This window comes from Lepidochelys kempii, chromosome 1 (assembly GCF_965140265.1).
Source record: "Lepidochelys kempii isolate rLepKem1 chromosome 1, rLepKem1.hap2, whole genome shotgun sequence".
NCBI classification, from domain to species: domain Eukaryota; kingdom Metazoa; phylum Chordata; order Testudines; family Cheloniidae; genus Lepidochelys; species Lepidochelys kempii.
In genome coordinates this window covers 150,532,894-150,559,019 of record NC_133256.1, presented here as the reverse complement: position 1 = coordinate 150,559,019, position 26,126 = coordinate 150,532,894, and the positions used below count along the sequence as shown (strand labels likewise).

Sequence of the window (26,126 nt, the reverse complement as noted above, 5' to 3'; positions counted from 1 at the left end):
GAAGTGAAGAGTTTAGAGTCATCAGGTGTACTTTCTCTGGAAACTTCTGAGGTTAATTTGAATTGGTCAATTCTAGTTTCAAAGCAGAGGGCTTGGATTTTTCAGGCTTTATATGAAGGAATAAGTATAAATAGTCTCAAGACTCAATCACTTTCTTAGTTCAGCATTTATTTTCTCTTGACTTTTGACTCTTCATGCACATACAGTATGTAAAACTAAGAGTACATTATACATTAAAAAGGTTAGTAAAAAAATCATAAGAATAAATTAATACCATAACCACACTGATTGAAATGGAGCTACACATGCAATCAGTTTGGCACATTTAAACTATGTGGGTTTGTAAACTGGTGGTTATGTGACCTCTGATGGGATCTGGGTGATGAGTTCATTTCAAAAATATTTTCAAAGAAATGGGACTGTCAGGTTGAGTAGCAAGCCCTGGAATATTATGACATTTTAAAAAAATCCATTATGATCTAACAAGTTTGAAAAGCAATCAAGAACCAGCTGAGTTTAGACTTGCCCCTCATGAACATAATGGAGCAAATTCTGCTCTCATTTACACACATGCAACTCCATAGCTTTTACTCAGAAAATGAGTCTGCTTTTGTCACAGAAGTACTTTTAATAGTGACCCAAAACACTAGGAAATAAGAGTCACTCAGCACATTAGAACTATAATGCTGACCCTCTCCTGGTGATTATACTCTCAGTTGATTATGCTGAACAGTGCCTTCTCTTCACATCTGGATCTAAATCTGTGGTAGTCTTCCTTCATCTTCACAAGACAGTGGTTCCTACTGATAGATTTGGATGGAACCTGAGATCTAGTCAAGGAATGCAGCTGCACGGTTGGCGATCACGTGAGTGCCAGAAGCTTTGGTAGCACAATAAGATCGCCAGTGACAGACATGAACTGAATACCCAATTGAACAGACATGAACAGACAGACTACTTTAAGGATCTAGCTAGTGATCAGTCCAGATGATGCTGGGTCTCTCTGGGGTTTGCCATCATGATGAGGTCTCAGTTGAAAACTCCCTTAAAATGAACATATTATTCTCAACGTTCCTTAAGCCATTGTTTTACATTAATGCATGGTACCTACCTTAATGATACGAAATATTCCCTCTCAATATTATTTCTTATTTGTATTTCAGTAGCACCTAGAGACTCCAATCATAGGCCAGGAACCCCATTGTGCTACACATTGTACAAACATAACAAAAAGACTATCCTTGCCCTGAGGAGTTTGCAATTTTCCCTTTCCTGAGCATGCTAATATATAATTTTGAATAAACCTTGCAAGGTCATGATTATATTCTAGTGAATGGTTCTCATATTTTTTTGGTATGTCAATCTTGTTCAATATTTTTCCCTTTCCTTTTGCCCATCCTGTTAAATATGAACATTTTAGTTTAGAGATGGTCAGGACCAATACAGGAAACTTAAATTGTCTCTGAAGAAGAGGTATTTGGAGATCCACAGATGGGACCAATATCGGAATTACTGCAGATGGTAGTTCAACGAGCTCGGGAGGCTGGGTTGGTGCTATCATCTTGGATGTGGTCACTCAGTGCTGACTGGCCAGTGTTCTTACGTCAGATGTTTTCCCCAGAAGTTCTTCTTTCCCTGGGTAGCCCACCCAACAATGATATACAACTTGGTGATCTCCAATACCTGGGCCTCCAAGTATCTGCTCAAAAGCGAGACATTTAGGTGATACCCTCCATGCAGTGGAGTTGGGGAGTCCTTCTTTAGTCTATCTTTGATTACAATCTGCCATTTCAAAATGTTAAAAAACAAGTGATTTCCCACTGAAGCTCGTGGTTTACTGCATATTTAGATTCAGATGAATCTTTCTATAGTATCTAAACATGTAGTTTCACACAAAAAGTGAAAGATTTTGAAGACTTTCACTACTGTATTTATACTTAAGACAATAGAACATACCATAGGAGGATTTCCAGCAAACTGGGGGATAGGACATGATGGTATTTTTCCCCACTGAGTGAAGTTCTTTTCACATATTTTTGGATCATGCTTTTTCAAACTCTCAGCTGTCTGTCCACGTACAATACGGCTTGAAGAGAATACAAAATGTTAATGTAAATTAAATGATATCTAATACTTACAGTTATTATATTCAACAATTTATTTCTGCACTGTTAATATCCTTTTTTTCTGGTAAGAGTCTACTACACTGCTCAATCTGCAGATTTGCTACTAAAATAAGGAGAAAGGGGAGGCAAATCTGTATTGATTTCCTAGGGGAAACCTCCTCACATAAAACATCAAGTGAAGAATTGAGAAATACTACAGTTACAATTTGTAATAATGTGGTTACAAAGGGAATATTTCATTTGTTTAAAAGAAAGCCTGAATTTTCCTTCTGCCTGTTCTATTTCTATCCCTTTGAAATAAAAGGGGTGGAAAGATCAGGATCCTCAGTTTATCAGTGACCATAACTAAAATTACTGCAAACAAACTTCAGCTGTACAAGTCATGTTTGACTTCTCCTGTCTCTTGGAAGCTGTGGACTAGATCTTCAGCTAGTCAGTCTCTCACATCCTAGCTGGTGCAAAAAAGTCAATCACTATAATGACTGACACCAGTTGAGGATCTCCCCCTGACTTCTAGCATCACTTTGGTTATTGCTTTTCCATACACAGATGACATGCAGCTATGAGTTGTATATTTTCCATCACTCAAACTATACTGAGTCTGCCAGTACCTGGTTACTTGTGACATCTATCCATCACACATTAAAGACTAATCTTCCTTCTAGGTGAAAAGTCTTCTGTCCAATATTTCTGATTACCTTTTCATTCTTCTTATACTCAAAAACTTCAACTTTGCTCCTAAGGCCAAATACACTGGAATTATTTTAGTCTCAAGCTGATCCTTTCTTCTAACATCTCTCCTCTCTGTACAACTGCCTACTACCTTGAGATCATAGCTAGAACTTATCCTTTCCTCTACAGAAATCTTATTCCTGCCTTCATCTCCTCCCATTTAGACTACTGAAGTTCTCTCTTGGCAATGTTTCTAATCATTGCTCTCAAAACTTCAAGGTTTTCATTATTGCAAGTTTAATCTATCAAGGTTGTAAGTAAAAAGACAACTTTGACTGATAGTTATTGCTCATTTACCTCCTATTGTAAATAGAGACAAAAAGATACCACTGCGTTGTAACTACTGACAAGTGTTGACTTTTTAATGAGAGGTGTTACTTTTGCTCCAGGAAACATGAACCATTCTTATCCTCTCTTGCTTCATTAGCTTTCTATCCATCCCAGATATTAAAAAAGCAAAAATTTCCATCCTAGTTTTCAAAACATGTCCTGGACTTACATCTAACATGTTAACTTCATAGTCACCCTCTCATCTGTTTGCTATTTCTACTCCTCCAGTTGTAATCTCTGTGACAGAGTATACCAACCCACACTGGGCAAGCAGAGGTTAACCAGTCAGGCCATGCCCGTGTCTCTGCTGTGCATGTCTCAGGTGGCGGGAGCAGATAAAAGGAAGCTGGCCAGCTCAGTCAGGGCTGACTGAGGAGGAGGATGACGTGTGCTGCTTGTTCCAGTAAGCCCTCCAGACTCCTGAGGTGGGTATCCCGGACTACGCTACGGAGAGCACACTGGCTGTGGAGACCAATTTGGATGCTGAACGTGGAAGACAGGCCCACAAATGGACTTAAGGGTACGAAGTGACCCAGGGAACATATTGGAGCCGATAGTGGAGCCCTAAATAGGGAGGTTACCGGCTTCACAGGGCCCTGGGTCAGAGCCCGGTGGAATAGGGTGGGCCCGGGTTCCCCTGCTATGCTGGCAGGTGGGCATTATTGCTGGAGACCCCAGCCACAGACTGTTCATTTGTTCTGCCTCAGCCAGGTGGATGAAGCCCTGATTGCACTTGTTTGCCCCCGGCAGGAGGCCCAGAGCCTACAGACCGTTCATTTTTTCTGCCCTGCCTAGGGGGCCAAAACCTCTTTGTGGTTATTAATCCCAGCTAGGAGGCTGAAAAGCTACAGACTGTTCATTTGCTCTGCCCTGCCCAAAGAGCCGGAGTCCCTGACTGTGTTTGTCTGGCCCAGTTGACAGTTGTGATGACTTTGACAGGGTGTATCAACCGTGCACTGGGCAAGCGGAAGCACCCCTCCCTCCAATGGATGCACAGAGCCCCTGTAACAATCCCTTTTCTGACTTCTCCCTGGGGCCATTCACAGTTGAGGGAGGAAGTGTTTTTGCACAGTCATCATTATTGACCATTTTAAAAGAACTCTTTCCCATCTTCTGGACCACTCAATTTCTCTTTTAAAAGATCACATCAAGAACTTCCTCTTAACTGTAGTTTAAGAGCATGAATTAAGAAATGCTGCTTGTGACTAAATGCTATTTAGCTTTCTGTCCTGCTTCATACATCTGTTCTATAATTTTAAACAGTAACTGGAGTTCATTTTTCCTAGTACTAAAGTTGCCTCACTTTCGCTTTATAACTTCTAAAGCTATTTTGCAAAGGGAAAAAAAGAGGAACGAAATGAACGATTCACAGGGAAAGAATACGCCTGTTTGGAATTTAGAAGCTGTCTCTAAGTCACAACAATTAATGTTTGTCTATAAATAAACCTGCAATCACTGAAATCCAATTTTGAAACATTAATGGACTGCTAATATTAACAATGTTTGGAAAGATAATTCCTTGTTAGATTTAGCGCTAAGGCAACAAAAATGTGTTTGTTGTTGTGTTATTTCCTTTGGACAATTTCACGTGGTGTATTATGTAATTCCTTCTAGGAAATAAGACTGAGCTAAGTTATAGGAAGAGAAACCCTACACAGGAAAGAACTTTCTAATTAGAAAATCAAAAAGTGAGTATCGGTGAATCTAAATATGACCAGCTTTTGTAAAGATTTATGCATGTGACAACTTGTCTCTGATATGCGTAAGTGTTTGTAGGATTGGGCCAATAATCACTATCAAGATAACAGCATCTTAAATCACTAATCAGATACATTACATGTCTCTGTTTGTTGGGCTTCAATTTATAGTACATGAACTACCATTGACAGAATAAGGAGTAATGGTCTCAAGTTGCAGTGGGGGAGGTCTAGGTTGGATATTAGGAAACACTATTTCACTAGGAGGGTGTTGGAGCACTGGAATGGGTTACCTAGGGAGGTGGTGGAATCTCGTTCCTTAGAGGTTTTTAAGGTCAGGCTTGACAAAGCCCTGGCTGGGATGATTTAGTTAGGGATTGGTCCTGCTTTGAGCAGGGGGTTGGACTAGATGACCTCCGGAGGTCCCTTCCAACCCTCATCTTCTATGATTCTATGTATCTTGTAGTGTATGCAGTGAATGTTTACAAATACTTACCCAGCTCCATGAATGACAAGTCCAATAAAGAAGATGACAAAGAGATGGTGGGTGTACCAAAATACTTCAAAATAGGACCTTCGAATGGTTTTAGTGGATGATGTGATGATTAATATAAGGGCCAATGTAATGATGACACCACTGAGACCTGCCAAATACGTGAAAGCTACATATAGGCCACCTTCGGGGTTCTGTGAAATAAACACACATAGGGGTTTCAATGAAGACAATTTATCAAAATTGAATTGGGCACCATCAGTCTTTTTCATTTCAGAATCTTTAAGGAGATGGCATTCTGTAAGAAACAGCATGGGAATAGTTAAAGTGTCAGCAGTGATCAGAAGTTGATAGGAAAAAGGGAGGGGGATAGAGGAAGTCATCTGGGGTCTTTGAGGACGAGAGTAATGCAATCACACTTATTTATATTATATTTGAAGTTTTTGGTTAGGGATACATCCAAACCCCATCCATGTCACCAGAGCTGTAGGCATGTCTAGAAGGCTACTAGAATTGTGCTGGGTTACAAGATGATGTTCTGGGACACCGTGGTTACAGCATGTTAAAAAACAGTCAAAGTAGTAGAGTTGACTGACAATTAGAAGAAGCCTTTTGAGCCTCAGAAGCTTCAACCTGAACCCACCATTCATCCACACTGGGGTGAAATCCTGGTCCAACTGAATCAATGGGAATTTTGCCATTGACTTCAGTGGAGTCAGGACTTCACCTCGCAGGTGGGATTTTCAAATGCACCTAAGTAATTTAGGAGCACAAGTCCAATTGATTTTCAAAGGACTTGTGGTCCTAAGTCACTCCAGTGTTTATGCACACCCTATGTCTGCTACACTGCACTTGTACTGAATCTGAGTAAACTAAATGGAAGAGGGAAAGAAAGTATTTTCTACTCATTGGCACATGGAAGTGGGAGTCAGAAATTCTGGGTTCTGTTTCTAGCTCTGCCACTGGCTAGTTGTGTGGGGAAAAAATGTCACTGAAGTCCATTTTCACAGCTGTGTGTCCAAAGTTAGGAGCCTACATCCATATGTAGGTACCAATATGAACGTTCTGCTTTTCAGTGGTGCTGAGCACCTGCAGCTATCAATAAAATCAATAGGAATTGTGGGTGCTCAGCAGATGTGTGTGTTTGTGTGTGAGAGAGAGGGGGCGGGAGGGGGCAACAACAAACAGACCTTAATTGTAGGAATTCAAGTTTGAAGATTTTAATCTTCACATCTCTGTGACTTTCTTAGCCCATCTGAAAAATAGGGGTAATAGTGATGCTTATCTAGCTACCTTGCACAGGCGCAGTTTAATGAATTATGTTTCTAAAGGACTCAGACTGTTAGAGGACAAATGTGAGCTATTACTGAAGTTCAGCATCACTATTATTAATTATTGCCAAATATAGAGGAATACATTGTGCAGGGTTTGTTCCTGTAATGTGGTCGAAACACAGATTCAGCCTACTAACCATACTGAATAACAAAATGTCCTTGACACAGTTGCATAGGTGAATATTCCCCATGGCACAGGGTCACTTACCGGAATTTTTTTTCGGACAAAATTCAGATATGTTTCTTCTTGCTCGTCACCAAGATCAGAGAGAGCAGCTTGAATAGTTCCTTTCGCTTCAACACGTGCATCCACACACCTCTCTACATTAAATAAGTGTGCAATGGTGTGTATGGCTGTGAGTGACAGAGAAAACAACATGGCTTGTGTTAGGTAAGTGTTATACCATTTCCTGTACAGGTACCTCAGAAAAAGTTTCTGGCTTTTGACCACTAGGGCATTGTCCAAACTACAGAAGAGAACCTTTGCTCTCTATCACCATGTATCTGGGAGACTCGCAATCATCAGTGGATTTTATCCCCACAACTACCCTGTCAGGAAGGAGTGTTATGCCCATTTTACAGATGGGGAACTGAGGCACAAGACAGACTAAGTGATTTGAGCAACACAGAAAGTCAAGTGGGGGTGCACGCTCAGCACTTTCTGAAATTCAGGTCCCTTTGAGATGTCTTTAGTCACATTCGAAAATTTGGGCTGAGGGGTCTGATCCTGTAATTGTACAAAACTCAGGTGGTCTGAGCTGTGTTCCCAGCTCTGGCACAGACTTCCTGCTTGACCTTGAGCAAGTCACTTAATCGGTTTGTGCCTCAGTTCCCTTTCTGTAAAATGCCAATAATAATACAACAGCCGTACCTCAGGAAGGGACGACAGCGGTAGTGAGAAGCTCAACGTATTCTTGTTTGTGAGCTGCTCAGATACTGTGATGATCAGCACCATAGAAAAGTCTATGGCGAGTCTACATAACAAGAAGGGGAGAAAGCCCATTTACCCAATCCTTCATATGCAGCTTGTCTTTCTTCACTCTCCTTATTTACTACAATTTACTACAGTTTGGAAACAAGCCACAGAAAGCATTAAATGCTGGGTATCAGTTTTTCTGAGGGCATGGCTGAATACCCTTTATTAAAGAGTAGCCTGCACTGGAATAACAGAGAGTTGTCTTTTGCCACTTCGCTTTCTGCTAGTTTCAGACTAGCATTTGGAAATGGATTTAACCCATGCCATGTGTCATTCTCTTAGTTTAGTGAAATGAGGTACCTGGTCATAAACTCCAGAGACACTGCTTCCATTTGGATTCTGTGCAAGGTGAAATGATAAAGCAATGATCAAGAAAATTCTTAAATACCTACCAGTATGAAGGGCAATCATCCAAGCCACCATTTTGTGAAACGTGAGGTTCCTGTCTAACTGTCTCCTGATACGGGTTGAGCAGCACTTTGGGTTAAAAAAAATGAAAAGTCTTTGCAGATTATTTGTGGTGTGAAGGATATAGTTTGGTAACAGTTGTGACACTGGTTTGCATACTTGAGGACTGATCCAGAGCATACTGAAATCAGTGGAAGTCTTTGGATCAACTGGAGACTATACTTATGTGTTCTCCTTCTCTTCCTTGTATTCTTAAACATTCATTACATTGTCCTCTCTTTGCCAGCCATGAAAAGCAAACAGTCTAAGATTAACAGTTAGACATGGAAACAGGACACACCAAATTATTTTTAAGACGTTTGGAGAAAATACAAGCATATTTTTGCAAGAAAGCACTGAAGTCCTGAGTGTTCATGTGTCAAGTACTTTTAGCATTCTGCGTTTTCAGTTTTTATTGATTTTCACTGATAAATTACCAGTTTTTTTATTAAAGGAGTTCAGTTTTTACTGATTTATACCCATTTATCAATCCACTCAGTATTTTTGGGGTACTTATTTTTGTTAAACACTAAAGCTTTACACAATTGTTGTGTCCTGCAACTATGAGATTGAAGCAGTTTCCACAATGTAAAACACAGAGCACACACGGTGGACGTCGGAAAAACCAATCATTAATATTGCGCTATGATTGGCTTACAAGGAGCCGCTGCCTGCCTATTTCTTTGCATCCCTTTAGTGTGGTGCTCAATTGAAACAATCAATCCTCCACAGATAAAGATATGTAATGCCCTCTATCCACCCAGATACCTCCTTTAGTGCCAGTCTCCTTATGGGTTTGGATGGATGGACCTGGATCCCCACACAGCCAATCCTGCCCTTTTTGTGACTGGCTCCAGACTACTCCCAATATGGCTTCTCCCCCTCCAGGGCTCCCAGAGGAGGGCATGTCACTCCTTATTGGTCAGGCTAGCTCTTCTTCCCAGGCTTTCCCTTGTCAGCCATTTCACTCTGCCCCTTCCTCTGAGCAGACATGCCTGCAATCCTTCCCCAAACCAACAGGGCTCCCTGTTGCTCTAAATAGCCTCACCCCTTCTTGGTTGCCTAGCAGACTTTGAGTCTGCCCTTGGCTCCCCCTTCCTACCAGGGACAGCGTGCTTCTCCCTGAACTACCAGTACACAGAACCCCAGGAACCTAGGTAAACTCCTTGGGGTTACAGATAGTTAAGATAAAAAGGTAAACATGGGGCAAAAACTCAAATCTATGCCTGAATTACCAACAAGAAAATCAGTGCTTAGAAATTTTCAAGACAAGTAAAGACGGGAGCGAAGAGGACACATTGTGTTGCAAGTACTGCAGTGCTGAGGTCAGTGCACGTGCTGACAGAGCAAAGAAGCATGTTGACAGCAAGCAACACGAGAAGTTTAAAGAAGAAAGCGAGCTTCAGGATAAACAGTCAATATCAGGAGCTTTCACCAGGGCTTTAATGAAAGAGAGGACACAGCACGATTGTGTCAACGAATTTGTGCGTGCTCTTTGTTTTGCCGGACAACACTGTTAATAGCAGAGGGGCCTATTGGTGACTTTGTGCAACAATACAGTCCAGTAGCAAAAACTCTTCCTAATGAGTAAGTATCGGAAAGAAAAATGATGATGCTTTAGTATCTAAACTGATGGAACGAATTGATGGAAATGTGGAATCTAGTCTGATTTTTGACAAGTCTCCCAATGCTTTGGACCATCCAATTCTTGGCCTTTTCTTTTCATTTTTTTATTTCAAAGCAGATGTAAGCAGAGTCAGAATGAGCTCTACCCGACATCTGGTGGTGAGCTGTGGAAAAGGACTTCAGGGGCTGATCTCGTTTGCATGGGCATTCTCGTTTGCATGGGCACACCCACCCTGCCTATCATATGGACTGCTTGCTCAAATGGTCACTTTGGCTGCTGTGGGATCCCCAGTCTCTCTGTTGTTGGGGCAGGAGTAATAAAGCGTTGTTATCCTGCTTATGTGAATCAAGGACAGTAGAACTGTACTTGGCATTTTATGATGGAGGGACTCGCCCTCAACTAAGTAGCACTCGCTAGGCAAGGGATGTGGGTTCCAAAACCCAGTGAATTGAGAGAGGCTGCATACAGTAATGTGTACCTAGTAGCGTGGATCCCTTCTGAGGGCCCTAAACACTGCTTTGATCCCTCTTCTTTTCATGGTGTAATAACAGAGCTAATTTTGGCTCCACTGGGAGTCTTGTTACATGCTGCAGAGCTACAATCACTGATACCTAGGTCTAATAAGCATTAAACCTACTTTGGGCTTTGCGTCAGCACTGAGGCTCCCCCTACTACCAGCTAAAAATCACTGAGCGCTGAAATCACTAAAGAGCTGAAGTTGCTGAGAGCTGTGTTAAGTGGGGGGGAGGGGGCTGAAGACAAGTTGGTGGGCGGCTGGCAAAGTGGAGCGGACAGCTGGAGCGGACAGCTGGAGCAGAGTGGAGCAGATAGCAGGGTGGTTGGTGGAGAGGCGCGGCTGGCGGTGAAGACTGCAGCAGAACCCCATGGAGAGGCATGGCACTCGGCTGTCGACCCAAGCAACGGAGCATATAAGATGCCCCCCATACCTCCCTTCACTTCCACCCAGGCTGGGAGGTAAACTCTGCAGATGAACTTCTGAACTCTGGGGGGGGCTGCACTGACCAAGGACAGAAGCTGGGTGAGGGGGGTGACTATTGGGTTGCTGGACTTAAGATCCTGAGGGGAAAAGGACGCTGCCAAACTTACTTGGGGGTGGGTCTTTTGCTTATGGTTGGTGTTATGAATCCTGTTTGTGGTGTTTCCCCAACATAATGGTGCATTGTTTCCCTCCTTTGTTAAAAGGCTTTTGCTACACTCAGACTCTGTGCTTGCGAGAGGGGAAGTGTTGCCTCTTAGAGGCGGCCAGGGGGGTGGGTATGTAATTGTCCCAGATCATTAGGTGGGGGCTCGAGCCGTTTTTGCATTGTGTTTTTGAAATGGTACCCCTAGATACTGAACCCGGCCCTTGTTGCTGCCAACTCTGACAGGCAGAAGGGTTACACAAAATAAGCCCACACTGTTTTGTGTTGGCTGTGACATTCATCCCCTCTGCTGATAGTTATTGGTGCATCGGCAAAACAGCTGACAGAAGTGTTTCCAGAAGTCACCTATTACAGGACAGGCCTAACAAAGAAAATAACAGAATACCACTAGCCGTCACCTTCAGCCCCCAACTAAAACCCCTCCAACGCATTATTAAGGATCTACAACCTATCCTGAAGGATGACCCAATGCTCTCTCACAAGTCTTGGGAGACAGGCCAGTCCTTGCCTACAGACAGCCCCCCAACCTGAAGCAAATACTCACCAGCAACCACATACCACACAACAGAACCACTAACCCAGGAACCTATCCTTGCAACAAAGCCCGTTGCCAACTGTGCCCACATATCTATTCAGGGGACACCATCATAGGGCCTAATCACATCAGCCACACTATCAGAGGCTCGTTCACCTGCACATCCACCAATGTGATATATGCCATCATGTGCCAGCAATGCCCCTCTGCTATGTCATTGGTCAAACTGGACAGACTCCACGTAAAAGAATAAATGGACACAACTCAGATGTCAAGAATTATAACATTCATAAACCAGTCTGAGAACACTTCAATCTCTCTGGTCATGCGATTACAGACATGAAAGTTGCGATATTACAACAGAAAAACTTCAAAACCAGACTCCAGCGAGAGACTGTTGAATTGGAATTCATTTGCAAATTGGATACAATTAACTTAGGCTTGAATAGAGACTGGGAGTGGCTAAGTCATTATGCAAGGTAACCTATTTCCCCTTGTTTTTTCCTACCCCCCCCCCAGACGTTCTTGTTAAACCCTGGATTTGTGCTGGAAATGGCCCACCTTGATTATCATATACATTGTAAGGAGAGTGATCACTTTAGATAAGCTATTACCAACAGGAGAGTGGGTGTGGGGGGAGAGAAAACCTTTTGGTTTGTGTGTATAAAAAGATCTGTTGTACTTTCCACAGTATGCATCCGATGAAGTGAGCTGTAGCTCACGAAAGCTTATGCTCAAATAAATTGGTTAGTCTCTAAGGTGCCACAAGTACTCCTTTTCTTATTTCAGATGTACCAACTAATTTGGGAAAATGTGGCCACAACTAACACAGAGTCTGCTTCCTACATGACTAAGTTTGCACAGGAGATTAAACTCAATCAGAAAGTGGAGCTGCTACGTATTACCTGTCCTGTTCATCTGATTAATGTTGCACTGTCAGTAGCTACTGCTACAGGAGAAATGGAAGATGTGACATCTTGCATCATTGGATTCGGGGCCATTTTCAAGCATGCAAACACGTTGAAGGCTTTGTTTGACACCAGTGCAAGACGAGTGCAGTGTCGGGTGCTGATTACTACGCCTGTTGTGCCACATCAGTAGATGAGCTTGTATTTCACTGCCGGTCATGTAAATAACATGTGCACTGTGCTACTGCCTCTCCTAGATCAGCTTGGAGTTTTGTTGGTTCTAAAGCAGAAACTCTGAAGTGACTGGCAAATAACCAAAATGATCACCAGATTCTGCGCACCAAGTTAATGTTCATGGTTGAAAACTTGGAATCACTGTGCGACACACAGAAAACACTGGAATTTTCCTCGGATTACTGCCAACGTGTTTGCCAGTACAGACATTTACTGGATCCTGACAACTAAAATCTCAGCTGGAGCGAGCACAAAAGCTGCAGGAGAAATATACGATGACAAAAACCCAGCTGTTTCTAGAAATCCTTCGCCCCCAGAATATGAGAACCAAACAAGCATTCAAAACCTTCCACACAATGCTCAGCCGGAAATGGGAGATGACTGCGTCTCATAATCTGAATCCCGAAGTGTTTGGTGCTGAAGATTCTTTTTGGAATGTCATCCTGTTGTTGCACCCCTTCCTCAAGGTAAATTTTGCAGCAGACTATGACCATTTTGCCAGAGTGTTTCAACTATTTGCCATGTTTCAACTAAACATGAAATTTCAAAGTTGAAAGGGTAATTTACTACTTTCATGTACTTGCCTAACCCTGACAATGTGAAACTCGATGTGCTGGTGTTTTGGAACAGTCATCAAGATGCCGTGTCACTTTGCTAAAGTTGGGAACTGTAAGCTTTGAGTGTACCCACTGGATCTGTTGATGCAGAGAGCTTATTTTGAAAGTTGGACTACCTCCAAGACAGCAAGAGGTTCAACATGAGTGAGGATACTTTGAAGAAAATTATACAAGCATATGCAAACAAGGATTTCTGGAAAAACTACTAGCTCTGAGAGAGACAAAATAAACCTTTGTACATAAAAACAAACCAAAAAATTATAACATTTTGCTACGGTATAATCAAAAAATTCTCTTCTTTTTTCCCCTGATTTTTAATTTTTTTTATTTTTAACCCGATTTCATTTCAGTTTCAATGTTTGGAAAATAAACACTGAAAAATTCTTGGATTTTTTTTAAACAAATAAAACTGAAGACGTGGACGAAGTACGTTACAGCTAATTGGGAGGACACCTTACAATTCTGTACCAATAAAGCAGGGTTGATCTCATATACCTTCCAGGAATAAAACAAAGAGAGGTTGGGGACAGAAGGAATGTGGGAAAGAGAGAGGAAAAAAAAATATCAGGGTAGGTTAATTTCTGATGCAACATCATTGACTTCAATGGAATTACACCAGCAATGAATTTGGTCCTCCACACCAGTCCATTTCTCAATCTATCATGGACATTCACTATACTAATAAAGGTAGTTTCAGACTAGCATTTGGAAAATGATTTAACCACACTTCTCTTGTCTGACTATTTTCTAGCTGTTATAGTAACCTACATTAGGGGACGAATCCTCCTCACACACTACTGCTACCCTGCTGACTTCACCAGTCACATGGTGATAAACTGACGGGAGAGACTGGCCTTCCAATACTTTATTTTAAATACATAATTGGAAACGCTGTTAAAAAAAACCAGTGTAATAGAAAAGTGTTGCTCCTGGATGCCTGTCTCTAGACTGTACAAAGAGGAACTTTGAACTCTTTAGCTTCCTGTTTTAAAAGGCCAATCTGTGAAGCACAGCGATGGCTGTACAGTGTTTCCCTGTTTGATAGAATACATGTTGATTCAATAAAAGAAGCAGAATTCCTGCCACTTGACGTACATAGAGAACTCAATTATTCTTTCAATTATACATTAACATTTCTTTTGTGGGTTTAGGGAAAGGTTTCCGTCGCAGTGTTATTGAACTATCACCTTTTAAAAAAAACAAACAAATAAAACCACTCCTCCACCCCAAACCCCTGTGAAGCTTTGGGTGGCAAGAAACCCACTCTTTAGGAAATTTTTCAGTCACAAAATAGGATATAGTCATACTTTCTGTAGTAATCGTTATGCCGCTGACATCTCCTGAATGCAATTAATTTAAAAAAAGACTGACAGCAGGTAAGCTGCAGGATTCCCCAGCCTGCTCCAATCTAGGACTGCACAAAATTTGCATAAGATAAAAAAACCCCTTCTTCCTGTCATAACTTTCTTATGACTAAGTATCTCAAATTAAATAAATTCCAACTGCCCTAGGAGTCCTACTGTACAATCTCCCTCTGTAGGGCCCTAGCTCCCTCCTCAAGGCATCTAATCCAACCCAGTCATGGGGACAATTCACAAGTCCCATATGCCTCACTGAGAAATGAATCTGCAGGGTCCTAACACTTGTTAACTGGGTGTAGCAGCAAGAAACTCCCACCACCTGGCTACAGCAGCCAGCAGACCAGCAGGATTTGCCCCAACCATTGAACAACAGAGGAGAGACAGCTTTACAGGGACACAAGACAAGATGAGCTGCACATCTCAAGGAGTGAGCAGTTTAGTGCTCAAAGCAGAAGGTCCAATTTACAACGAAACCCTTGTCTTATTGGAATTAATTTCATTATTTCTTTAACACCAGGAGTTGGCTTTTAATCTTGATTGATACTAGCTAATCTGTCACAGTTCAGGGAAAGAACTACCACAGGAAAATAATTTTACATTAGGACAATAATACTTACTGTTCAGTTTTTACATAAGTGTAACCCTTCTGCCCGTCAGAGTTGGCAGCAACAAGGGCCGGGTTCAATATCTAGGGGTTCCATTCCAATAACACAATGCAAACCGGCTCGAGCCCCCACCCAGTGACCTGGGACAAATATATACCACCCCCGCTGGGCGCCTCCAAGAGGCAATACTTCCCCTCTCGCAAGCACATAGTCTGAGTGTAGCAAAAGTCTTTTAATAACAGAGAGAAACAATGTGGCATTATGTTGGGGAAACACCACCAACCGGATTCATAACACAACCCATGAGCAAAAACAACCCCACCCCAGGCAAATTGGGGCATGCCCTTTTCCCTTTGGTTCTTGAGTCCAGCAACCCCAAAAGTCCAATGCCCCAAAAGTCTCTGTCCCTGGTCAGGGCAGCCCCAGAGTTCGAAAGCTTATCGGCGGAGCTTTACCTCCCAACCTGGGTGGAAATGGGACGGGGGTAAGAGGCACCTTACGTGATCTGAAGCTGACCGCCCCATAACTCCTTCGCGCAGCTGCACTCCGCTCCACCAGCCGCCCCACGAACTCCTTCGCTCAGCTGCACTCCGCTCCGCCAGCCGCCCCACGAACTCCTTCACTCAGCTCCACGGCCCACAAGCAGCTCCTGCCATCCACACACTGCGCCATGTCGAACTGCTTCACCAGCCGTCCCGCAAACTGCTCCACAATATATCTTCAGGCTCCCCCACTACTTAACACAACACTCAGTGATTTCAGCTCTTAGGTGAATTCAGCTTGTAGTAGGGGAGCCCCAGTGCTGGTGCACTGTCAGCCCAAAGTGAGCTCAGCAGCCTATAACTAGACTTCTAATGAAATCAAAATTAGCTCTGATATTCCACAGTGGAGAGAGGAGGAAGTGCAATCAGCATGTAAGGCCCTCACCAAGGGGCCCATGCCACCAAGTATTAATACTTGTCCCCAGTCTCTCTCCATTCACACAGTTTTGGAACCCATGACCCTTGCCTAGCGAGTGCTACTTAGATGATGGTGAATCCCTCCATCGTAACAAAAGGCCACGTACAGTTCCAAGCACAGTTCCCATAATCAGGGTAATAACAATTTATTCTTCCTGCCCCAATACCAGAGACACTGGGGATCCCACAGCAGCCAAAGTGACCATTTGGGCAGCTATGGTCTCATTCTAGGCGTGGTGGGTGTGCCTATGCAAATGAGATCGGCCCCTGAAGTTCTTTTCCACAACTTGCCACACCTCACCACCAGATGTCAGGGTGGAGCTCATCCTGACACTGCTTACATAAGTGATGGGGATGTAACCAGTCTCCACTCCATTTACACCATTCCAGTGATGGAAGGGGAATAGAGCAAACCAGAGAATCTGGCCCCATGAATTCAAATTCCACCTCTTTCACAGGCTGATTTTAATATTTCTATGTGCTTTGCAACAACTATTAAACAGAAGGGCACCTCTGGGAGAATTGGAAATAGAACCTAGAGCTCTAAAATAGCAAACCAAAGCCCAGCCACTTAACCAAGTATTTCTACCTGAAAGAAAGTGTGGCTATGGTACCTTTAACCACTTTTCTAGCCACTAGACTACACTCTTCTCTGAGAGCCTGGAAGAGTACCCAGGAATCCTGAAGTTCAAAATTTTACTCCTGGGGGAATTCTGCACCACTGCACCCATGCAGAAACATGTCCCCCCTGCAGATTTTCTTTGCTTCCCCACAGAAAAATGGTTTCTGCGGGGAAGAAAAGAGAAGCTGCACCAGTGCTCACTCTCCCCTTCCTGGCAGCATGGGCACATCTGTTTGGGCACTTGGAGGAGCCAGGAGAGAGGTAAGTCATTGTTGTGGGTGGGGTGGGAAGGTCTGGGGATGCCCCAGCCACCCAGAGACATTAGTCCCAGCTGGGCTGGAGGGGACAGGGGGAGGAGAATGACAAAGATGGCGTTCCCCCTCCCCCTTCCCTGCATGGAGCAGCCAGGGCTGGGTCAGATCAATCCCCCAGAAACCTCCCCCAGCTGCAGGAAGCTCTGCATTGTGGGGAGGCTGTTAGCCGGGGAGTCTGGGTGCAGGGAGTGAGGCTCACTGAGGTGTGGGTTCTGGGAGTGGGAGGGGTGAGGCTCAGCTGATGGGGGGGGGTCCAGATGCACACGGATTGGGCAGACAGGGGAACAGCTCCTTGCACAGTGACCTGTCCCCCCTCCCCCACTTCCTGGCCCCTTTGCTTCTCAGCCATGGGGGGAGGGGTCATTGTCTGGGGATCTGCTTCCCCTGTCTGCCTGAACCCTATGCATCTGAACCCCCTGCCAATCCACATGCCCCACCCCGCACCCTGAATGCCCCTCCATCAATCCCCCTAAGAACCTCCACCTCACTGAGCTTCATCCCCTGCATCAGGAAACCCCTGCACCCAGACGTCCCTGCACCCAGAACCTCCCCACTGAGCCCCCTGCAGCCAACCCCCACCCCACCAAGCCTCACCCCCTGCATCGGGAGCTGCCTATACCCAGAACCCCACCCCACTGAGCTCCAACCAGCTACACCCTAACCTCCACACCACCAAGTCCCACTCCCCCAGCACCCAGACCCCCACTGAGGCCCTCACACTCAGAACCCCATCCCCACTGAGCCCTAACCACCTTCACCTAGACTCTCCTGCAGAGTCCCATCCCCCCCTGCACCCAGAACCCCACAATGAACCCCTGTGCATCCAGATCCACCCCGCACCCGGCCCCCCCACACCAAGATGCCACACCCAGATTGCACCACACAGCACCACCCTGGTACTCTTGAGGGAATTCTACACCAAAAATAAAATATTCTGCACCAAAAACTTAAATATTTTTAAGTTCTGCATATTTTATTTGCCAAAATAACACAACAATATAAAAATCACACCATTTTCAATTCTTTTGGTAATTTATTTCACAATGCTGGTCAGCAAATAATTGAAAATGAAAGGTATGATTATATTGTGTTATTTTGACAAATAAAATGTGCAGAATTTTGAGAATTTTAAAATATTGTGCATGGTATTTTTAATTTTTTGGTGCTGAATTCTCTCAGGAGTAATATTTTACTGCTGTCTAACAACCCATTGCCAAAGTGTGTATTATGGCCTTCTCTAGGGGTTATTCCACATAAAGGATAACCTGCTTCCACCTCTACCAGTTACTCTGTGAGCACAAGTTGTAGAAGTCTGTACTGTGAATGTGAAAGTCTTGGGTTCATACCCTGCTGACAACACGTGGAGTATAACTAAGTTTCTGTGGGTAGATTTTTTTTTCCCATTTCTCTTTTTTTAAAAGTCTAGGAAATGTAATAATAATAAAAAAAAGAACATTCAGGTTGCAAAGTCAAGCAGTCTTAAGGTTTCCTGTGAAACCTTAAGTCACCTCCTGGTGCACATGCTTTATGATACAGTTTTAAATTACATGATTGCATAGTATTTTTCCACATGTTCCTAATGAAATCAGTGGAATTTTGGAATATGTAAATAATGCATCAGGTGCTATGTAGTTGTAAAAGTCTATATAATGCTGGAATAAAATAGTATCTGACATAAGACCGGATAACCTTAGATGCTGTTAAATGACACTTCATCTGATAACCCATAACAACTGTGCTGTTCAGTTTTTGGCATAACTATAGGAAAGAGATTGTACAATCTTTTTAATTTTCTCAACTCTGAGCTCTTTTCCCCTTTTCTCAGTAAATAAGTGTTACTCGCCATTAGGAAAGAACAAGTTATCTGAAAAATGAGAAGTGAAACTCATAGCACATTGCTTATGAAGCAATGGCAGAGACATGGAGGCTGGACATTTACTCCAATTTTAACTCTTATAAGTTAAAAGCATTTTTTGTATTAAAGTTAGATTTTTAGCCTGGAAGACCCCATCTTGTAGTTTCTAGATTTGCCCATAAACTGATGGGACTAACAGTAATAGCCTGAGCCAAGCATAATGTAACAGATGCCGAGGAAGTATTTGCCCACACAGCTCTGCCAAGTCAACGGAAGAATGACCAGCAAGCAGCACCTCTGCTATTTGAGTCCTGGGTCTCTCTCAACATGAAAACTAAAAGCTGTGCCGAAGTGTCTGACCTTTTGTAGTGACTTGGTGACGTGGGAAAATGTTCCATGTTCCAGGGCAGGATGAGGCCAAACTCCTCATTTATTTTTCGTTTTATTCACAAGACCTGTTGTAGCTGCATTTATTATAAATATCACTAAAACAAACAAATCCTTCAACTATAAAAGAACCCCTTCTAGCCTACAAACACTCAGCCCACCAGCCTCATGCAAAGGCCTGGATAAACCTTGCAGCGCAGTCTTTAGGCTAACAGTCTTGGTCTGAGGGCTGCCTACTGAGAAAAATCTGTGTAGGAGACCTGGAGAAACGTGGTAAGAAAGTCCCAACTGATCTCAACCCTTGGGATGACCTGTAAGCAGGGAAGGCATCTCTAAGACATGAAATCTTAGAAGGCTTTTACAGAGCTAAATCAAATCCTTGAACTGGAGCCACTAGGTATGTACGTGTTTGTGCTGAAGAGTACAGGAAGAAATAAGAGGGATGATAAGATGTTTTGTGTGAAACAGTGCTGTGATTCTCTTTCATTGGCCCATGATAGAGTAGCATCTTTAGTTTCCCAGTGCCTGCCGGTAGCTTTGGATGAGAACAAGGTGACCAAATACAATTCAGATAAATTGGAGGTGATAGGATAGGGTTGGGAGGAGAAGTAACTAGATGAGATGGTAACTCCTTTCTCATTTGAACATTTTGTGTTAGTAAGGTTTGCAAGCCCTGACTGTAGTAGCCAAGGATAGGTTTGTGCTTGGATAGAATATTTTCCTCTCAGTTCAGTTATCCATGTCTTGATTGCTAGATTGCTGCAGTGTGCACTGGTTAGGGCTACCATGGAAGACCACTCACAATTTCAGTTAGCACGGAACGCCACTTAGTGGTGCTTCTCATGTGCAGCCTATTGCACCTGTGCTCCATAGGCCGGAGAAGGTCAGAAGGCTGTTAAGCAATTTTAGGCTGAGTCTGGCATAAACCATGCAGAGCAGAGAAAGGAGAATATAATAGAAGGATCAAGTGTGAAAATCCAGCTCTAACAGCTTTTGAAAATATCTGTCTTTCTTTCAAAATTGCAGGCACAAAGTTAGAAGCCAGGGGCCAAATTCATCTCTGGCATAAATGGGTGAAACTCAGGGATGACATTTGAAAGTAAGGCCTTTGTGGTTTAGTTGTTCTCAATGTATAACCCTCACTTCTCTTCCACGGCAAAACTCTAGACTTCATTACTTCTGAAAAGGGGCACATAAAAAGGAAAATACTTTTGGGAAACTCAAGCTCAGTAACGTGGGCTTCTGGCTCTCAAGTATTCTGAAAATCTTTCTTCATCTTACCGCACTGGATCCTCTGAGGAAGGAGAGCAGGTTTCGACAGACTGGCAGCAGAATCAGCAAGCAGTTGAAATTCAAACAGGCTGCAGGTGCTCGTGCCCAAGCCAAAGCAGACTGTAATGCAATGTAACATAGGGCAAAATCAGTACAGCACATGGAGTAAAAAACTAAGGGTATGTCTACACAGCAGCTGGGAAGGAGGGTACCTCCCAGCCTGGGCAGAGGGACACATGCTAGCTCTGCTTGAGTTAGCATGCTAAAAATAGCAGTACAGCCATCATGGCATGGATGGAAGCACAGGCTAGCTGCCAAGTACAAACCTGCCTCACTGCCCCTGCCCAAAGTCCAACCTAGCCAATGCTGCAACAGCCACACTGCTATTTTTAGCACACTACTTCAAGCAGAGCTAGCGCGTCTGTATACCCAGGATGGGAGGCTCACTCCCCGCGGCACTGTAGATGTACCCTTAGTCCTGATGCTCACCCACCCTAGAACTTCTTTACACTTAGCCCGAGTACAAATGAGAATTAAGGATGTCTTTTAAATTTCACCCGAGTACTGGTCTCTACAGATCAGTTGAACACACATATAGCAGCACAGAGATGCCTTGCTTCTCTTTTCAGTGTTTAAATTATCTCATTATTTTAAAGGTTCATTGTTAGGTCTGACAGCTGAGGCCAAACACAGAGCAGATGTAACCAGTTAGCCATTAGGTGGGGGACTGCTATTAGAATCTGGTCTTATTGAAGACTGGTAGGGAGTTAGATGAAGACGGGTACAGCATACTAGGAAACTGTATCTTATAATATGTATATTCAAAAAAGAAACCAGGACTAGATTTAATCCAATGATTTTCTGTAAATACAGGTTTCTTTCTTTTTATGACCAGTGCCATTTTAAAAGAAAACTTTGTATTGATCATCATATTCCTCATGGTTTCAGATTTACAACTTCAGCAAAGAGCATTAAAAAAAAAAAAAAGCAGCTTGCTTCTTTTTTTTTTTTTATTAAGGATGGAGGAACAATTTGTAAATCTCCATTCAGACTGAAAAGGAGTACTTGTGGCACCTTAGAGACGAACAAATGAGCAATTTTGGAAAAATTCTCCTTTCAGTTACAGAAGCACCCTCAAAGGGCATTGCACCCTTATAAATAGGAGCAGAATTTGACCAATACGTTTGAGCAAGATTCCCAGCTTTGTTGAACCAAATCAGTAACTGTGTGGAAAATATCATATTGTTTTATGACTCAGAGCCAACAGTAATTTTTGCAATAATGAGGTTCTACTGTGATCCCTTTTTTAAAAATATGAGCAATCCCCATTACTGACTTCTCTGTAGAATATAAAAATACTAATAGAAATCAGCTTGGTTTGAATCTCTTGCAGCATCTCACAAATTGGCTTTAGCAACAGCCTGTTTTATCGTGCCTAATGCGGTAATGTGATCGGAAACCTTTGGAAACTAGTTTAATAGGTCACGTGACCTATCTCAGCCAATTGATTACATTTGGTACTCCAGGGTCTTATATACAGCTATATTTTGATATAATCATAAATGACAACTAGTCTTGCGGGCAAACAGCTGTGTAAACTATTCATTTCAAGATAGAAAAATGATTATGAAAAAAATGATTAAGATAACTTTCTTTTTTTAATATTCCTGGGCAATACTTTGCACTGCTTCTGCTTAATAAAGCAGTCACAATAGGTGTTCTATTTTTTTAATTAAAAGGAGTGTGAATCTTCCTGGAAGACATCTCTAGAATGGGATTTGTCTGCTCTGCATTCCATTTTTCTGTTTGAAAGCACCATGTGTGTTCAATTATCTGTTTGTATGAGTTTTTGAACTGCTACTCTCTCTGCCAAATAGAATTGAGGACAAAATAGGAAGGCTTAGTTACAATTGTATCTGTTCACTATATGCCGTGGTAATGCACGTGCTGTACTTACCCCAAGAAGCACTCTGCTATAGTGGTATTTGACTGGAACATCATATACTCCGTAGTACCACCAAAAGAGGAAGGCATTTAACCCCAGCCACACAAGCTGAATGAGAAAAATACATGATTGGATGCAATCAAAAGATACGTTTTGGTCAGACACAAATTGGGCTCAATATAGGAGTTACTGGATGGAATTCTATGGCTTATGGTATTCAGGAGGTCACACTAGATGATCTAGTAACTCTTTCTGGTCTTAAAATCTTCACCCCTATTTACCTCTTTGATAGAATGGAGGCTGCCATTTCCTCAGGGGTAGTGATTAAGGTGTTTTTTTATTATGATTATTTTGTGCTAAGCCCAGGCAGGAGTTCTTCTTAACTACCCCTTTATTCTAGATTATAATTTCCCCACACTCCACCCCGTCTCCCATCCCCATTAAATCCCGTTTCCTCTCCAGGCATATACACTAGTGAAATATCCCTAGAGCTTACTGTGCTACAAGTATCTTCCCTAAGACTACACGTACTGACTAACATATATTTATACCATTGCCCTGAATTGGATGCAACATCAGATCTTCTTAAGTGTATGTGATTAGACCACCCTCTCAAAGGTTGTAGCCTATGGAGGAAATAAGCCACAGTACTACAGCAGCTTACTGAGTGTCCACTTTAGCTCAGGTGGTTTTGTGAGGTACATGTGACCCTGAGGCCATGTGTGCATGGTTGAGCTGATGACTATTATTAATGGCAGGTCTTCAGTCAGATTTCCCCTTGTAGGAGCCAGGGGTTAAAGCTGCATCAGGCCTGCCCTACCCAGTTTTAGAGATAGTTGTTTGGCTTCAAGTCCCACAGAGCAATAGCTGGGGGCTGTGGGCAGCTTGCACCCCTGTGCCCTGCCCCAGGTGGATTTACCAGGTGGGAAAGAAACACATGGGAGGGATGGAGAGGAGGGAACAGAGAGTTGGGGGTGAACCAAACCTTCTGTTGGGGGTTAGGGGTGGTAGAAATTATAGTGCCACACTCCCACCCTAAGGATTCAGGTGTTGCTTCTGCAATGGGCCCTGGCCCTCACTAGCATTGTGATAAAGCCTGGGGCCAACCTAGACCCTGAAGGCCTGTTTCTCCTCCCGCTTACATTAGGGTAAATCAGGAGTGACACCACTGAAGGGAATGAAGTTCCACCAGTGTAAAACTGGAATGTGGGAGAGGAGAATCCGACCCCAGATCTCGATTATAGAGGAAGTGCAAAGCAGGAAGAAAAGTTCAGAAGAACTCCTAAGGCTGCATTACAAGTCTAGCCAGGGGAACAACACCCAAGTAGCATATAATACTGTAACAGTGAACAGTGCTGAACACTGTTCCAATCAGACCCTCTAAAGAAGCTTTCCTTTGGCTTGTTTTTGTCTCTACAACTTCCCTTATTTTTATTTCAATCTATTTCAAATAACTCCTCGTTTTTCTTACTCTAGTGAAAATATACTTTTGTTTTAATTCAGCTAATATTCAGCTCTTGTGAGGGAGAGATGCCAGAGCTCAGCTCCTGTGAGCTTTTGCTTACTTGAAGCATTGACCATGACAGCACAATACATTGATTTGTCAAGCCATCGGGATGTTCAAACTGCATTTTTAAATGTGTCCTAGCTACTGATATCTTTACGGACAGTAATTAACAGTAAATGGCAGGCACAATCCATTTCTGACTACACAGGTTCACGTTTCAGCAAGCACAAATGTTACATTTTTAAGTCTACTTTTTTCCTATTGGTATATAGGATATTAGCTTTAATAGCATCTGGCAACAAATTCCGTGACTAGTTATTTGTAACTTATTACAGAATTGAATATCTATATCTTTTGTATCATTAATATTTTCTTAAGACAAGCTCTTTACTGTGAAAAAAAAAAAAGAGCAGCTGAGCTTTTAAATATGAAAGTATCATTTCTTTTGCCACAGGTAGATTAAAGCCCTGATCCTGCAAACACTTGCTCACATTCTTAATTTTAGGCACCTGAGCATTGATTTCAGTGGGACTGTTCAGGTCTATAAAATTAAGCATATTCAAAAGTATTTGCAAGATCAGGACCTATGATTTTCCAGACTAGTTTATCGCTATTCATTTAATAAACCTATTACACATCCTGAGGTCCCTTCCAACCCTGATATTCTATGATCATCAGCATTATTACGTTATTTTTAGACATTTGGAAAGCAAATCTAAAAATCAGTTCTAGTAACTCTTTTGAAGAAATAGAATCAATTAGCTATTTCTCATAATTGCACTGTATATCAAGTCAGATTTTAAGATATCTGGCTAGCAATCAACTGTTTAAAAGAAAAATACAGGAACATAACAGGAATCAAGGTTGAATTCACATCCTGCTTCTAGTACGTGTGTTGCTGCTTATATATACACACATGCGAACATACAGGCTCTGTAGTCTGAATCTAGTCTTTTGGGGGCATTTGGCTTTATTAATAAATCAAATAGAACATTCACTTATTAAACCCCCATCTAAGTTTTCCTCTCCAAGTTTGGCTTTTCCAGGATGATCTCTCTGTCCCAGACCCTAGCTCCCCTACACATGAGAGGGATTCCAACCACTTTTATATCCTGGCTGGAGCTAATTGAACCCACTGGCTAGAATGATATAGCATTGTTTTCACTGCATATTCATGCAAGAGTCAAGCACAGCAAATCTTAAAGGATCCCCACATGCAGAATCCCAGAATCTGCCACTCTGATATAAATAGCCTACACTGAGCACTGTACATTATATAAATTCAGTTTCATTAGCACTTATTTCTAGCTAGTCTGATAAAGTATTTCTTTACTTTCATTCAGAATTTACATTGTAATGTAATGCTATTAGCTCTCTCTCATGCCATGATCACTCTCCCATCCAAACACTTACATACATATAACTAATCAAATGAGACTTAAAATACAAAATGAAAACCTGGCCCCATTGAAGTCAATGGCACTTTACTACTAAGGACCTCTGGGATTTCACCCAGTAATTCTCTTCAGGTTCTATTGCTTACCCATAGCCACAATATCAGATACGTTAAAACTGACTCAAAGTGATCAGCATATTTCAAATCTCACAACACGTGTGGCCAAATGTGAATCACAATAAGGTGTTGTACTTACAATAACAAGGATGGAGAGTCCCTCGTTCACCACCCAGTTGCCCATCTTTGCTGGGACAGAGTGCACACTGGCTTTGTTCTTTTTCAGGCAATGTGAGTATCTCCCCACAGAAGGAAGTGAGAGCAGCTGCCTTGATGCAACCTGTTTCCTTTGTCATTCATCTAGAAATTAGCTAACCATCAGCCCATGCAATGGTTTAAATTTGCTGTATCTTTCCTGACATCTCTACAAACACAACATCTTAAAACCCCAGCCTTAAATAAGGAGAGCTTGAAATTGACATTTTTCTCTTGTGTATGAATTACTTTGGGTTAAACAAATGTCACTGGAGGGTGTTTCTGCCTGAAATCATGGTGTCACTTTGCACTAAAAGGTTTCAGTGTTGTAAAGTAATGAGAAACTACACATGATCAGACTCCTCCTCAGTT

General features: G+C 42.5%; 1 protein-coding gene across 1 annotated transcript in view; it reads right to left on the bottom strand.

Moving 5' to 3' along the window:
- CYBB (cytochrome b-245 beta chain) overlaps positions 1 to 25,818 on the bottom strand; it is a 34,742-nt gene extending 8,924 nt beyond the window's left edge. The window contains exons 1-7 of the mRNA XM_073358198.1: positions 25,699 to 25,818; positions 22,552 to 22,647; positions 20,604 to 20,714; positions 8,081 to 8,165; positions 6,921 to 7,066; positions 5,382 to 5,572; positions 1,957 to 2,086 (exon numbers count right to left, since the gene is read on the bottom strand). Coding sequence (XP_073214299.1) covers positions 1,957 to 2,086; positions 5,382 to 5,572; positions 6,921 to 7,066; positions 8,081 to 8,165; positions 20,604 to 20,714; positions 22,552 to 22,647; positions 25,699 to 25,743 — 804 coding nt within the window. The 5' untranslated portion in view covers positions 25,744 to 25,818. The remainder of the gene's footprint in view (positions 1 to 1,956; positions 2,087 to 5,381; positions 5,573 to 6,920; positions 7,067 to 8,080; positions 8,166 to 20,603; positions 20,715 to 22,551; positions 22,648 to 25,698) is intronic.
- Between the last annotated feature and the right edge of the window lie 308 nt (positions 25,819 to 26,126).